Here is a 15,563-nt window from a genome sequence, read left to right on the forward strand (position 1 = left end):
GTTCGTTACCCTCTCAGCCCTTTGCTCCAGCCACAGGCCAGGGAGCCTCCCCCAGGCAGACTTGGACATGGAATGTTTTCCTGTTTTCTGACTTTTTATTTCAGGGGGAAGATGCATGGATAATTAATTTTCCATGTATTTAATCTGAGTTTGTGATTCTGCTCCCCAGGAGGGCAAAAAGTACTGAAGCCTGTTGGTATGCCTTGAAAGGGAAGTGGGGCAAGCAATCCAAAATACATACTCTGTCAAATAAGGATGCAAAATGGACTTTTGATTGCTCTATGGGTCAGTTTTGATGAGTGTTTTTATTCTACTGGCAGTGGTCTCGCTGACTGTTCAAGGCTGCATGTCTCTTTAAGAAAATACACAGCATTTGCAGTGAAATATAAAGGATATGCCATAGTATTTTTGATTATTAAGCTAAACAGCCATGCAAAATGAGTATAGCATATTGGCACTGATTCCTGCTGCACTGAGGCTCCTTTGTGAAATTAGCTAATTAGTTCTCCCCCTCACCCCAAACTTGAATAAATTTGTGGTTAACACAAGTATGAAGAATTTTGCTTTTCTTGGCTATTTTTTTCCCTCTTCCCCCCTTTTCAAAGGAAACTTCACCCACCTATTGGGATAGCACTGTTCACTTTGGATAAAGATGACTGGCTAAAGAAGTAAATTTTGTTTAGCAAAAAAAAGCTACCCATACTTTCTCTGAAAGTAACTGTCCATCGTGGCAGAAGGTGAATAAACAGATTCTGCAGCCTGTTACAAGCTTGCTAATTGTTTCATAAATTTGTCACACACCCAAAAAAAAAAAAAAAAAGTGTTAATTAAGTAGTAAAAATGTTTAGGGAAAAAATACTGTAAGCACTAGAAAAGTGTATACTTAGCAATACAGGATAAAAAAATACAGGGTTTAAACTCAATTTCTGAGACTTTAGTAACAAAGAACACAGAAAGACAGATGAAATTATGTTCTGACTACCTACACTGAATGAGCCCAATGGGAACCTCTGTATATAGTTATCAGTGGCACCAAAATCTGCTTAGGAAAGCAACAAGTCTTTTGTTCTGTTGACAACAGTTATTACAATTAATTCATTTTGTGATTGGTATTTGCACTGAGTGACAAGGTGTTATTTTACCTCAGCAAAAGTTAAAATGGTAATACCTACATGTGAAATAAATTGGAGTTTGCTATCACTCAATAAAAGAAAAGCCTCTCTTCAGAAATGCCTGCTCAGCCACCACTCCTGCAAACTTGGAGTGTTAGCATCAGGCTTCTCCCACTCCTCTTCCCTCAGGTTTTTTTTTTTGTTCTTCTAAAAATTTCTTTGGAGGGAAAAAAGAAACAAAATCCAGAGTTCTTTATTTTCTGCTAAAAGACAGAATGGAACCTAAGTGAACACAGCAAAAGGCCTCCAAACACTCAGCTGCACCTTGGGGTGAGATCCCCACTACAGATACAGGCTACCTACCCAGGGGTGGCCTCGCTCTGGTCTGAGTCCCACCAGCTGACTGTAACAAGGGCTGGCACAGCCAAGGTGCAGTTCTTGTGGCCGGTGGGCTAACAGCATCCTCTTTTCTGTGGTAGGACAGAAACAAGCCCAACCACAAACACAGCTATCAAGATGGTCTCCAGACCCTTTATCCCTGAGGCTGCAGTGCTCAATGCAGGTGGCATGCTCCCTGTCCACCCCGGCATGGCACACAGCAAAAGACTTGTAGTCCCACCCCTTGCAGGGACATAGGAGGCACCAAGCCCTAAACAGTCCCAGGTGAGAAGGGGAAAGTCTCCTGCGCTCAACAGAGGGCAAGGTGCCAGACAGATGCTGGTGCTAAGTCACGGAGCAAAAGGCAAGAGCTACGTGCCCATCTCTCAAACCACAAGGAAAGACCTGTGCCAAGGCTGAGAGACTCTGAAACCTGTGGAGCTGCACTGTACCGCTGAGGAAGCTGAGACCCACAACTACCAATTTCAGACCTAGCTTAGCCACAACTGCATGTGGCCCCTCTATGAACTAGGCTGCATGTGGAGCAGGGGGGCATGGCTAGCTAGCAGACACTCAGCTGCCCAGTTTTATCACAAGACAGGCAAAATGAGGAGTGAGGAGCACTAGACAATATATATTTTACCTTTTGTAACAGGACCTAGCAAACCAGGGAAAGTTTGCAGTGCCAGCAAATGGCAAATAACCCATTAGCTATGGATAGTTCGGCACGTCGCTGCTTTTATTATAAGTTAGCCTCACTAAACCATTGACTTAACAGAGAATCATTATAAATCCCCATTTTGAATTTTTTTATTAGCAGTATTTATCACCTTCTCAAAATCAATCCTATATTTTTAAATTAAAACAAATGACTACTTGTACTGCAATCAATATTAGTGCATTTCCCTTTTTTAAAGGAGAAAAAATGGAATACGTAGAAATGTCCTTCTTTGGCTGCATCAATCCAGTTTCAATATAATTCAATATTTAATAAATATAATCCTTTCTGTCTGTGCAGGGAAACATCATAAAAAATGCAAAAGGTTTCCTGGTCTCCAATAACTTGTATGAAACAAAATGTTTCCTTATTCCTTCCATAAAACCTGCAGTCTTAGCGACTGGTTTTTCCTTCCTGTGTACTAGAAAGATTTTGCTCTGATTATGTGTAAGAAAGGAGGCTTACATATTTCAGGACTAAAAATGCAAAATGCTAACTTCCATCTCAACAAAAAAAAAAAAATAGGGTTTTTACCTCTTTGTACTTCTTTGGCTTGTTGGTTTTGAAAGGGTCCAAAAAGAAAAACCTTATATAATACCTAATTTGTACATCTGTGGTTTCCCTCTGACTTGTGTAGGCACCATATGTTTTTAATTATCATAATGGCCTTAAAGAACCTGTTCAGTGGGAAACACATATGATCCTTTTATTACTGGTTTGTAATTTAAACAGTTTTAACAGAAAAGGTCTGGCTATAAGGGACTGAGAGGCATAAAGGTCTAAAAACCCTGTTATTGACCTCTGAAAGCATGAGTTCAGATCCCACCCACTGCGGTGGGACCTAGCTCTCCTGCCTCTGACAGAGGCAATCAGTTGCATGTGAAGCGCTCTTCAGGACCTTAAAAGACATAATCTCCAATCTCAAATGCCTCAATGTTTCAGTCAGCAGCTGACAGAGTGACACCAGGGTCTATAAACATTATCCTGCACCCAATCCACATATTCTTCAGCCTGGTGAGAGCTCACAGAGCCAAAGTGCTGCAGGACAAGCCCCATGAGCACCAGAAGCCCAGAATTTCAGCAATTCTTATTGGTTGTTGCCTTTTCAAATTCCTAGTTTTGTCCTTTATGCAAGGACATGAGACTGGTGAGCACGCCAGCCTCCCAGCCACAGGAAACCATCAGATATTCAGAGGTAGGAATTAAATTTAACAAGTTCAATTCACTCCTGATTCTGGACATCTAAACACATAATCAGTCTGATAATGTTATTAATTATCATTCAAGCAACAACCTTTGACACTGGCATGCTCCCACAACCTCCCTACTCCAGTAACTCAAACAGAAAATCACTGGCACGAAAACCCACAGCCTTATGAACAGAAATTGCAAACAGGCAGGCACTGAACATACACTGGGAGTGAGTAAAATCCCCCTTTTCAGAGAGAAAGCAGAGGCTCATACTCATTCACTTCACCCAAAATCGAATTCTGCACAACTCTGGCCCAAAACAGATAATTTACACCCCAAGCAAAAAGCTGTGGGGAGAAGAGGGTGGGGAAGGGAGCCTAGCTAAAATTACACTTAGGCTGGAAGTCGTTACAACCCCATCTTGAGAGATGGATGGCATCCTCATTAGAACGAAGCTTTATTTAGACAGGAGGACAGAATCTTTATTAGAACATTAGGCTGAAAAGTTTAAATGTCAGGAAATACAAAATTAAGATTTTGCAAATAAATGCTGACTTGGAGGAAAAAACTTGGAGCTCCCTGGATAGACCCCACTGGGGTCACTTAGGAAAAATGAGATCACTCGGTAATGGTGAGCTCCTGCGCCAGTCTAACCCTCTGAGGGCATTCTTGGAAAGCTCTCTTTCACAGAAGCAAGAGGAGATCCCTCTTTTCAGGCAAAACTGTTTCCACTCATGATCTGATGCTATCAGTTCCATCCCTGCAGCACACTTAACCCAGGGAAAGGGAGCTGCCTCCTCCCACCATTCATTTTGGAGGGAGCCAACTCAGAAGAGAACACGCTGATGTTGGAAACCCATTTCCAACAGCTTGCACAGACCCCAAAAACTGCCAATCAGCCACTCCTTGCCCTTCCCTTTCCCATCCCCTGTACCCAGGCTCTCTGCTTTCTCTGGGGAAACTCAGGTGTTTTGCAGTGATGAAGAGACAGCTTAATTATCTTGCACACAGAAAGATGATGTTTTCTGTTTTACCTGAAAGCTAATGGATCTTGGGATACCAGACGTGGATGCTCAAAATCCCCTCTGGAGCCTTTCTTGTGACTTGTCGTCTCTTGGTTGCCTTTGGTGCACACTGGTCTCTGCTGAGGTAATATGTGAGCTATTGCACACCAAAAGCAGATCTTTTCAGAGTGGAAGTGCATGCGCACACACACATACACCCACACCCGCCCAGACACCCTTCCTCCCCCTTATCCTGCACCTTTCTTGCAGATCCTGCTCCAAAGTACAGTGACCTGTGGAGGAACTGCTCATCTCACAGGCTTCTGTGGTTGGAGCAGAAAAGGCAAGGCAGGATTTGCTCCTGAGACAAACAGTGCACTACACAGCTTTGCATGGCACTGACCTTATCCTCTCATCCCAGAGACATCTGAAAGTGCTGTGGGTGCTTCTGTCCCCTCAGCTTTGCTGAGACAGAGCCAGGCAGAAAGTGAGGGGGACATGCTGATGGAGAAAGCTGTCTACACTGGCCTCACCAGAGCTCTCCACTCTTCCTGGATACAGCAATTCTTATGTGGCACAGGGTCACCCACCCGGATGTCACAGCCTTGTCCCCTTTGCCAGACTCTAGGCCTCCACATTGCATTTGCTGCTTGGGGCAGAAGGGGACGCTTATGGAAATAGTTCCTGCTGGAATTAAATCCAAAAAATAATGTTATCTTCTACACATTTTTCTCTTTGTGTTTTTAGTGGGTACATTTCAGTATGAACCTAGTGACAAGCTAGTTTTCCTTTCCCACAGCTTCACCCACAAACCCAGGAAGGAGAAGTTTCAGGAGAAGCAGAAGCAGCCAGTGTTTAGCTAGCAGCATGGGCAGGACAGCAGGAAACACCACAGGTTGCAGTCACACAACCAGAGCACGATTACCCAGTGGGAATTACCATACCATTACCAGGCATGCTTGTGTACCTTTCATAGCACCTTCTAAACAACTGACTCAGCAAGCCACCAGCAAAAGAGGGAGCACACCAGCATAATCCACCAGAATGCATTTCCTTGCCCTTGGAAAGATGCAGGATCCATCTATGTGCTGAATTAATGCCTACCACCACCAAGGCAGCCCAGGGACCCATCATACTATAGGTGTCAGCAAAGTACTTCCACCATGTCCACTTTTTTCCCCACATATGACAACAGTTCTGCTCTAAGAGAAATCTCAGTTCTTGGCCTGAGAAAACTCTTTCTTTTTCTATTTAAGGATCCTCCAAATTTCCAAAAAGTGGATAACAACAATACCACTGTGATCCCATCTGTACACAGCAATGGCACTGTAATGCATAGAGCATAAACCACCAAATTCCCACAGACAGCATCTGTCTTACTACAAACAATGGACTATTATCTTGTAAATAATTCTGATTAAGCTGCAGCATTTTCCCCAAACAAACAGTAGGGGAGCAGAGGGTGAGGATTTTTCTAGTGGGAGCGCTGGTTTTCTCCTTCCCCAGCACTGACGATCAGTTTTTTATTCAACTGATTGGCCTCCTCCCCTCCCTGCTCTGTCCCCCATGGCTTGGTTTTCATCTTCTAAACTTAACCAGCTGTCAATCATTTTGGCAAATAAAGAGGGACCCATCACGTTAATGGGATTCCCACCTCTATCCTTTGGGAAAGGTTTTCTGTTTGTTAGATTTTTGTGATCTTTTCTTACCCCAACAGAGAGTTATTTAACCACTAGTAAATAGTTCTTGTCCTAGGGGATGGAAAAATCAGCAGCCCCACTGGGTGGGGGTCACAGTTTGGGGATGCTTGGTTATGCCAGTGATATATCTTGGAGCTTTTAGCATCTGGGTGAACATGGCACTGGAGTAGACTGTACTGGGCAAGAGCTGTCACCGTCTTTAAAACCTCAGCAGGAAGAGCAGAGCCCTCAGCTGCCCACAGCAGGGAGTGGGGCCCAGGGCTCGTCAGCTTCTACCCCAGTATCTGCACCCTCAAGAGCAGCCCACTGTGCTCCTCTGCGCTCCAATAGGCAGGATAAACCAGCAACCAGTTTGCCAGGAATATCCGAAAGGATTTAAATGTAAACCAAGTGCACAGAGCAGAAGAGGGTCAGCTGTGCAAAGGGGCAAGTGAAAAAAGACACAATTAGAGCTAACACGGTCCTTTCTCATAAGGTACATAAACTGATCTATGTGGCAGCTGTGAACAGAGGATTGCACCTGAGAAATCCTGAATTTCATCTTTCACCTCTTCATTTCAGTGCACAGACCTTTTCTCATATGTCTCTCTTCATAAATGTCACATCTCTCTATGGCTTAGGTGGTGTTTTTTCTTTCCTGTATCTTCTCAATTTGCCTTGTTACACACGAGCTGTTTGGGATCAAATGCACTTGCTGGCTTGAATAAAATCATTAAAAAAAAAAAAAAAGAAAGAAAGACAAGGTAAAGCAGCAAGGACTAATTTCAGATGATAACGTTGAAAGGCAAGCAACAACAAATTTACCTGACAAGTAGTGAACTGAAGCCACTGCCATCCAGTAAAAGACCAGACAACAGCCAGTTCAGGCACCAGGTCACTGAGTGTGAACAGGAGTGCTGGGACTTGCTGAGCACTGTGGATACTGAGCACTGGGCATCTCACTGAAGCTCAAAATGGGAGGACAAACTGTGGCCAACATAGTGTGGCAGGTCCTCAGTCCTGACATGGGCCAGCTTGCTCAGGCTCAGCGCTGGGCTGTGGGCCAAGCAATCCACTGGACACATTGCTGAGCCTTGGCCTGCCTCGGGCAGCAGCGCTGCATGGCTCCACAACACGGCTGGGGCTGGCAGGTTGCAGTGGTGGTCAAAAACAGCACCTCGACCCAGCTGGCACTCTGAAGAGTCAAAATTCGCAGACACGGTGGAAAGACTTTATGGGCAGACTATGACAAAGCTCCTACAGGTGCAGAGAGCCCCCAAGCACTGGCTGTTGGGTGCAGGGAGAGGCTGAAGGCAGGTGTCAGCTCCAGGATGGCTGCACCGTGCTGCTCAGGGAGCTGGGCTCACAAACATTGCTGGGATGCTGAAAGGATATACACACTCAATACATGTTTCAATGTGCATTTATTTTCAACAATATTTTTTTATAGCTTACTGTAGTTAGAGAAGGAAGCATTTATACACTGAGGACTTATATAATATTCTTCATCTTGAAAGCGCTTTACAAACATTAATTAATTCATTTATCCTCACAGCACTCCTACCAGGGAGATAAGTACCATTATTTTCCATTTCACAATGGAGGATCCAAAGTGGAAAACTTCATTTTTTTCCCATGGTCAGTGAGTGAATCACAGGTAGACTTGCAGGAGGAGCAAGGGCTTCTGAACGTGAGCCCCCCTCCCCAAACCACAGTTAAAAGAGTCGGGTTCGCCAGAGTCATGGCACATATCGGGATATGCCTTGGGTTTTTCCTTCAGTAAGAGATAATTAAGGAACAATTCGCTCTCTGATCCCCAGCGTGGCATGCTATTTTCTACCCCACTGTTGCTCTGCAAGCTGAACAATGGCTGTTTTATGCAGGGAATGGCTCTACAGATGCCTCTGATCAGAGATCGGCTTAAAGAAACTTGCTGTCCTGCGTCTCACTCCACAGACAATGGGGCAGGCCTGGGTGCAAATGCCTGACATGGGGGTGGCTTCAGGAACACCTGCTTGTAAATGGCAATGCTCCAGGCAGGGCGCTGAAGTCACTTGCATCCAGCGCAGCCATCTAGAAATTTCATGTAGTAGGAAAGTTGTGGTTTCTGGTATTTGGTCTCAATCCTAAGTATATTCCATTTTCATGCGTGTGGGAGGGATACGTCGTGCTCCTAGGTCACCTCTGTGGTGCTGTTTAAATAAACCTCTTTCCTGTTTGCTCCCTGCCAGCAAATGTGTGGCTGCTTTGAATGGCAATAAAAGTCACTGTAAGTTTGAAAGGTTCAATGTCAAATCTCAAACAATACAAATGTAACCAAGTCTTCTAAGGAAGTGCTCAGATCAGAAAGCTTAGATCCACACTGGGGATGACAAGCTGGGAAACAAATTCTAACTTTATAATTTCTGAGAAAGATGAGTTTACTCTATTATTATCCTTGAAATAGAAGACCTTACCCACCCTGAGTTTTCCCCCATTAGTTTATGTTTTAACATTAATAACAATAAACAACCCCCCAAATCTTCTAAGTATTTCCTAGCTAGGTAAAGACGCATTCATCAACAAAATTAACTGCCAAGTTAAGCCAGGGCATATTGTTGAAGACATGACCACATCCTACTGGGGAAAGGACTGTACCTAGACATCGCTTTGGAACAACTACAACAATTGCTTAGTTGCTTAGTGAGAAATGTTTTTTGAAAATTACTCATAAACCCATGGAAAAAAACAGAATTTCTTACATAATACAAGTGCTGACACAGCCTTCACTTGAGTGGTGTGACTGCAGCTGTATAATCACAACTTTAGATTTGATGTTATGGACCTTAGGGTGTGCTGTTGGACAAATGCCCCATTGTATCACAGAGATCTTTTTTCCTTAGTCATATTGCCCACAGAACAATAAGGACTATATTCACAGCCCACTGCATAGAAGTTTAGGCATATAACAGCCAATGGTATTACACAAGATGAGATTACACCCTACGGGGCTTAAATGGATTCATAAATTCCCACTTTTTCTTGCCTTTTTTTCCTTTGCTCCTAGTTGGTACTTTTTTGGAAGTGCTCTCCAAACAAAAGGAAGAACAATCTCACACTGAGTCTGGATAAATGTTACAGTTGTCTCACAAATGCTGCATTATTTCTAGTCCTTCCAAAATAATATAATTGTCCTACTGCTGAACTACAGATTTTTCTCAGTATGACACAGAACAGTAAAATGTCAGGTCCTGACTCATGGTGTTTTGGTGGAATAAATAAAAAGTACCAATGTGCTATTTGAAACTGACAGCATTAATGAAGATGTAACACTGGCAGCCCTGGTCATGGCTCTGCTTTAGCTTCCATTGCGTACTCAGCAGTGCACCAAACAACAGGCCACCTCTTATGGGCCCCATCCATAGACCTGACTGATGTTACTGGGATCAGTGCAACTGTTTTCTTGTTATCCTATGCTTGCTTTATCTTGGGTGCATCATACCTGGATTTCAGGAGGGAGGCTAGTCTTAGGATGCTCATCACATATTCTTTCCATGGGAAACAGAGAGGAGAGTTCAGTGCTATCCACAGTATTGAGGCCTGTAAAAGTGAAGGCTAGGCAAGAAAGATCAGTCATGGGCCATATGGTCCTGGTATTTCTCCTCTGGGATCAACATCATATATGCACGACTCACTAAGACTATAGTTCCAGCTGCAGAATGGGACCCAAATATGCATCTCACCCTAGCCAAGCACCCAGGCACTAATACATGCTTAATCCATCCCACATTTCTCATTTTTAACCCAGTGGCCTCCACAAAAATTTCAGCTGGGTTTTGATAGTGACACAGGAGAAACAGGTCTCACACCCTTCTCAAGCTCTTTTCTGGGTAAGAGGAAACAAGTCTAATGCCCACCCTTCCCTCTGACTTCTGTACCTGTCTAACTACATATGGCAATGTTCTAAAGACTAAGAAGACTGCATTTTAGTAACTCTCCTTTACAAGGCCAACAAGAGTTTGCCTCTCAAAGCACCAAACAACTGTGGATCGTATGAGTGGTCTTTGGTCTACCAACAGGAACAACAGTTTCTCAAGAGTTTTCTTGAATGAATTAACAAAAGGACTCAAAACTGCACTAATGGTTAACAGCTTTTTTTTTATTAGCAACACTGAGATAAGTTATTGAAGCATTTTAGTATTGTTTTACATTCCATTCAGAAGTGACCTAACTTGTAACTCCATATACATTTAAAGATATAGTTTGACACTTATTCAGAAAGCAACAATTATTAAAACTTACATACCTTCATTACCAGGAAACCTTAATATATGTTCTAATTACTTCCAACAATACTCTATTCCAAAGCACAGGATAACCCACTAGAAGTTTACACATTTCACTTCAATCACAGGTTTTAAATTGTGGATGTCAGAGTGCTGTTCATTGAATTTTACTGTCTTCCTTGGTTAATATTGGAAAATCTGGCACAATATATTAAGCTAGAAATATTGCTTAAGGAATATGAAAAAAGATAACTACAGTATTTTTTTTTCCTGCTAAAGCATTACAAAATACAGGACCATTAAAAACTCAAATAGAAATGACAATAAATAACCTTAAAAACGTTAAGAGAATTTTCACTCATACTAAAGTCCATTCCCTAAGCTTGCCAAACACATAAATAACAGAACATATTCAGGACCTCTATTTTTGTACTATCGTGATGTTTTGTTATATAGTTTGGATGTACTGTGTACACATATATTAATGCTTACACTTAAGGTATATATTTTTTTGGTTGCTGGAACAATTAATAAGCCTCAGGTAATTATTTATCCCTGGCACTACAGGTATCTAGATAGGTGGGAGCAAACCTCAGACATTCCAGATATGCGATACTGTGCATAACAAGGTCATCTCTGCATAAAGATATCCTAAGTTCCTTAGATTACAAAGATGAATTTGGTTATTTCTGAAAGCTCAAAACACAAAATTATAACTGCTGTCAAATTAATTGTTTAAAATTTGCCTCATAATAGGTATTAATCATACACTTAGTTTTGACTTACAAGGATGTCTAAATTGTTCATGTTTATGAGTAGCTATAGGAAATACTATACCTCAGACACAAGAATATATACTCCTGAACCAAAACACAAACCAGAGCATTGTCTCACTTTGGAAAGACCTGGAAACGTCTCTATGCTTCTGCCTAATCCTAAATTATAATTGAAAATTGACCTGGATATGACAAAAACAATAAGAATATAATGTTTGGGAGATGAAACTTGTGAGTAAAATCATACAGCTCTCTAAGCTTACATCATTATTTTGTCTCTGCAAAGAAAAGAAAAGCCTTTCTGTGCTAGGGATTTGCCTTGTTGCGGCTGGTCACTGATGTCTGAAATCAAGGCACATACCAAGGCCTCCTTTTGCAAACACAATCCGCCTTTCAGATCTGATGTTAGGAGGGACTGAATGCCTTCAGTTTCACTGGGAATAGAAGGTACTTCAGCACTTAGCTGTATCAGATATTTTAGGGGTTAATTTCCAGAAACATAAATAGGATGGGAATGTTAAACTGCAATATGAGAAATGGTAAGAAAGAAAAGTGTTCAACAGTAAACAAAACAGCGATACCAAACTTATCTCCTGAACGACTTCTGATACAACAAAATACAATCAAATTAAATTACATGAATATAGCAATGAAATTTAAAGTCAGATAAATGTAGGACCTTAGTCATGTAAGTAGTCCCACTCATCAAGAATGAGAGATGCAAGACTGGGTCCTTAGCTTCTGCTTAGGAAGTCAGTGTTGATTCAGACAGTATCTTTTCTAGCCAAAAATATGCAGCAAAAGGAAAGTAACATAAACAAGGCTAAATGTCAACAGTGTTTGCAGACTTACAGACACCATCCATTTGTTTGTACTGAAATGACTAGTGAACCATTTGGCAAATACAACGCTATTCACAGACCAGCCCTTTTATCCAGCCACACAAACTTCGCTGGATCACTGGCATTCCCAGTTAATTAAAAAAAGGAAGCAAGCCATATGAGTTTGGTTTGATATTGCCATGCAAATGGCACTGCGACATCCAGAAGCGTGGCTGAAACCCAGGCGTGGGGCTGAGGTGCTAATCCCTCCTTCAGCAGTACAGTTCATACACTAAAAGCAGGCCTTGGACCTCCTAACTGAAACTAACGAAACCTCTTCGAAATCACCATAATGGGGCAAAGAAAAGTCTGCAGTAAAACTTCCATATCATTTCATTCTGCCTTGAAGGAAAAGAATATTCTGGTTACTCTTTGAACTGCAGATCAGAACAAAATGTACTTAAGTGCATTACAAGACACTTCAGATGGGCAAGAGTCTTATAATTTGCAGCCATAGGATGACCTTCCATTGCCTCATAGCTGTCCTTCAGCTTGGATACAGCATGTCTTTTGCTTTGGTTTAATACAGATTGTATCATTTAAAGGAGCTGCTGCAATAAGGATTCAAATGAAGCCACCACAAACAATTAAAAATCTCTTTCTGTATTTTATGTGTTGGTGGTAGTTCTGAAGGGGTTAGCATTATAATCTTTTTGGGTTTGACACCTGTGGCAATAAGCAATTTACAACAACAAAATTCACTATTTAAACATTGGGGTAGAGCACTATAATTATGTGACAATAAAGCTGTAATAATCTGCCACAATCGATCTTCCCCTTGCCCAGCCCTCTTGTCTGTGCTGCAGTTCCACATTTGGAAGGTATTTCAGAAAGTTACAATGCTGAACATTTTAATAATTCTGTGCAATGTTTCTGCTTCAAAGGAAACTGAAAGTGCTCAGCCATTTGCAGGACACAAACTCCAAAGCTGCTATGCACACGTCAGAAGGGCGCTGCCCTGTTTTCATACAGCGAAAGGAGTGATAATGGGGTGGAGCCTATGCAGGAGAAAACAGCACTAATTGCAGAGGAAAGCAAGCATGAATGGAAGCAAATTAGATTTATAGAGATAACACAGAACTAATACTTTTGGACATCATTAAGTGTGGGTTCAGTAGCACTAACCCATTAAGTGGCCAGCTAATGCCCAGGACTATCTCTGGCCAATACTGCTCTAGCCCACCAGCCCTCCTTTGAAAGCCTAAGTACCTCCTGAGCAGAAAATGCAAGCAGGTACATGTTACCATCTTACCACAAAGCAGAAAAAAATTAAAGAAGAAGAGAGAGAGAATTAAAAGAGTCTTGTCAGAAATAGATGCTGTGCAAATCACATGTAAATTAATGACTTGGAGCAGGAGGCAGAACATTATTGCAGTACAACTACATGTATATGGGAAGACAAGCAGAGAAGGAGAAGAGTATAAATTGAAAGGAAAACAGATCTTCCAAAACTTAAATACCAAGTAGGTCTAGAACCTCCAAATACTACTTCTTGAATGAACATGAGCTCTGAAAGCAGAGTACAAAGATGTTCAAGACAGCTACCGAGACACAGAGCCATTGGCCTGGGCTCTCCCTCCACACTGGGCTACTGGCTGCCAAGCAGCAAAGAAAAGGCATGGTAGATGTAGACTCCAAACCCAAGTACAGGTAAGGACTAACTCTAAACTCATCAGTGGTATATTTTTAAGTTTCTTCCTGTTCCTTCTTATTCTGCTACATAAGATGAACTATTACAAAAAAACAAGATTTTTCTCAGCAGCATTTTGACATGGGAATTTCTCCATTATGCAGTAGTTATGGTTCTTTCCTAACTGTGGCTTCCATCCCTACCGCCAGAAGCATGAAAGGAGCTTAAATGAATTATGTGTACATCATCTATCGCTCTCATTCAACACACAGGGAAACTGAGGACTCTTTCCCAACCATGTGTGGTGACTTTCCAAAGCAACAGTGTGAGTTGGTGGCATTGTCTAGAAAATAAGCCCTTCTTATGCCAAGATTTGTGCTTAAAAATTGACCCATTATCTTAAAGTAAAATCTTCCAACTAAAAATGATCCACATGGATCACTGAAAATCCCAGCTTGTTTTTATTGCAGCCAGAAACTTAACTCAATTAGTGTGGCCAATCAAAGATGCAATCTCAGCTAGCTGAGCTATCTGAGATATTTTATTTCATTTTTAATTCCACTATATTCTGACTGCAGAAAGAGCACCACACTCCTGATTGTGCAAGGACTGTATCAAGTGTATCACTGTTCTCTTGAGATGTCAACAACCCCCACATCACTGGCTGCAAAATGAAAGGCAAACACGCAGACTGTCCCAAAATACAAAGGAACACAGGAATCATGCCCCGGAATTGCGTACTAAAGGTAGGTCTCAAGTTTTCTGATCTCTAAGGCAGTAGAAAAGACAAAAGGAACCATAACTAACCATGACAGGCTTTGCGCAAGAGGGAAGGAAGGCTAAGAAAGGAGCAGGGTGCTCCTGATGGCTAATCTGCAAGTGCAGAAACGTCAGGTGAGATTTCCCTGCACTAGCACATGTAGATGAAGTGTGATTTCACAGTATAAAATGCCACAGAGAAAATGAAAACTCTCCAGAAACACTACTTTCAAGTGGGCCACGTCCAAGCCAACAAAAGTAAAGAACTACTACTGACCCAGAGTCTGTTTATGCTCATCCACTTCTGCTATGAAATATCAAGAAACAAGAAATAAAATATTTACACAGTCGACTTGAACACTTATATTCTGCAAATATGCAACAGAATGTCAGTGAAGATTGTTTTAAAAGCTGGGTTTGGAGAGGAAAGAAAGGAGGAGTTGCACTGCATTTTCCATTAAAAAAAGGCTTAAAAAGTAGAACGGACAAGCTTCTAATGTTTTTTGGTTTCTTCTCTTCATACCAAATCTATTATCACTGGGCAGAGCTTGTGAAAGAGATATGGTCTTTAAAATCATATAAACTGAAGCCATCATAAAATGTCTGTTGAATTGACTGGAAGATGAAACAAAAAACTAATGGAAGTAACATGACCTCATTTCAATAATAATGTTAGAGGGTTGGATTTTTTTTGTTTGTTTTAAAAATCTTATGTCTGGGAAGAAGTATAAAGATGCTTTGTACAAAGCAACTAATCTTAGATTTCTTTTTTTTTTTCCACACTTGTTTGTTTAGAAAGTAATTTGTCTGCTCTATTTTTTTTTTCTTTTGTAACAGACTGCTTATATGCCACAAATGGAGAGAGAAAAATAACAACATCCAAGCAAGACTTTATCAGCTGCAACTTAAATCCAAGATCAACTATTTAAAAAATATTCAGTAATGCAGCTGCTGATTTTGAAAGGGTCTCGAAACATCTGCAACTATTTGATTTGGTTCTTAGTGCTTTGAGACACAGAATTTTACAAGTAAGGCCATCCTGGTTGATAATTCAGTAGCGGCAATATTGTGAAGCCATAATGCTCTAAGAATTCAAGTGAGATGGACTTTGTGAGGAGAAATCAAATTTTTTATCAGGAAACTTGGAAAAGCAGAGAGAGGCCTGAACAC

General features: G+C 41.5%; 1 protein-coding gene across 13 annotated transcripts in view; it reads right to left on the reverse strand.

The window, feature by feature from the left end:
* The window catches only part of ZNF536 (zinc finger protein 536), a 351,072-nt gene that overhangs the window by 107,335 nt on the left and 228,174 nt on the right, over positions 1-15,563 (reverse strand). Inside the window, exon 9 of one of the 13 annotated variants that reach the window (XM_064160281.1) lies at positions 10,200-12,342. The exons of 10 other annotated variants lie outside the window; for them this stretch is intronic. In XM_064160281.1, coding sequence (XP_064016351.1) covers positions 12,338-12,342 — 5 coding nt within the window. In that variant the 3' untranslated portion in view covers positions 10,200-12,337. Of the gene's footprint in view, positions 1-10,199; positions 13,003-15,563 lie in introns of those variants that run through there. 2 more of the 13 variants (XM_064160280.1, XM_064160279.1) reach the window with 2 other exon arrangements.

The sequence above is a fragment of the Pogoniulus pusillus genome, chromosome 20 (genome assembly GCF_015220805.1).
Source record: "Pogoniulus pusillus isolate bPogPus1 chromosome 20, bPogPus1.pri, whole genome shotgun sequence".
NCBI classification, from domain to species: Eukaryota; Metazoa; Chordata; class Aves; order Piciformes; family Lybiidae; genus Pogoniulus; species Pogoniulus pusillus.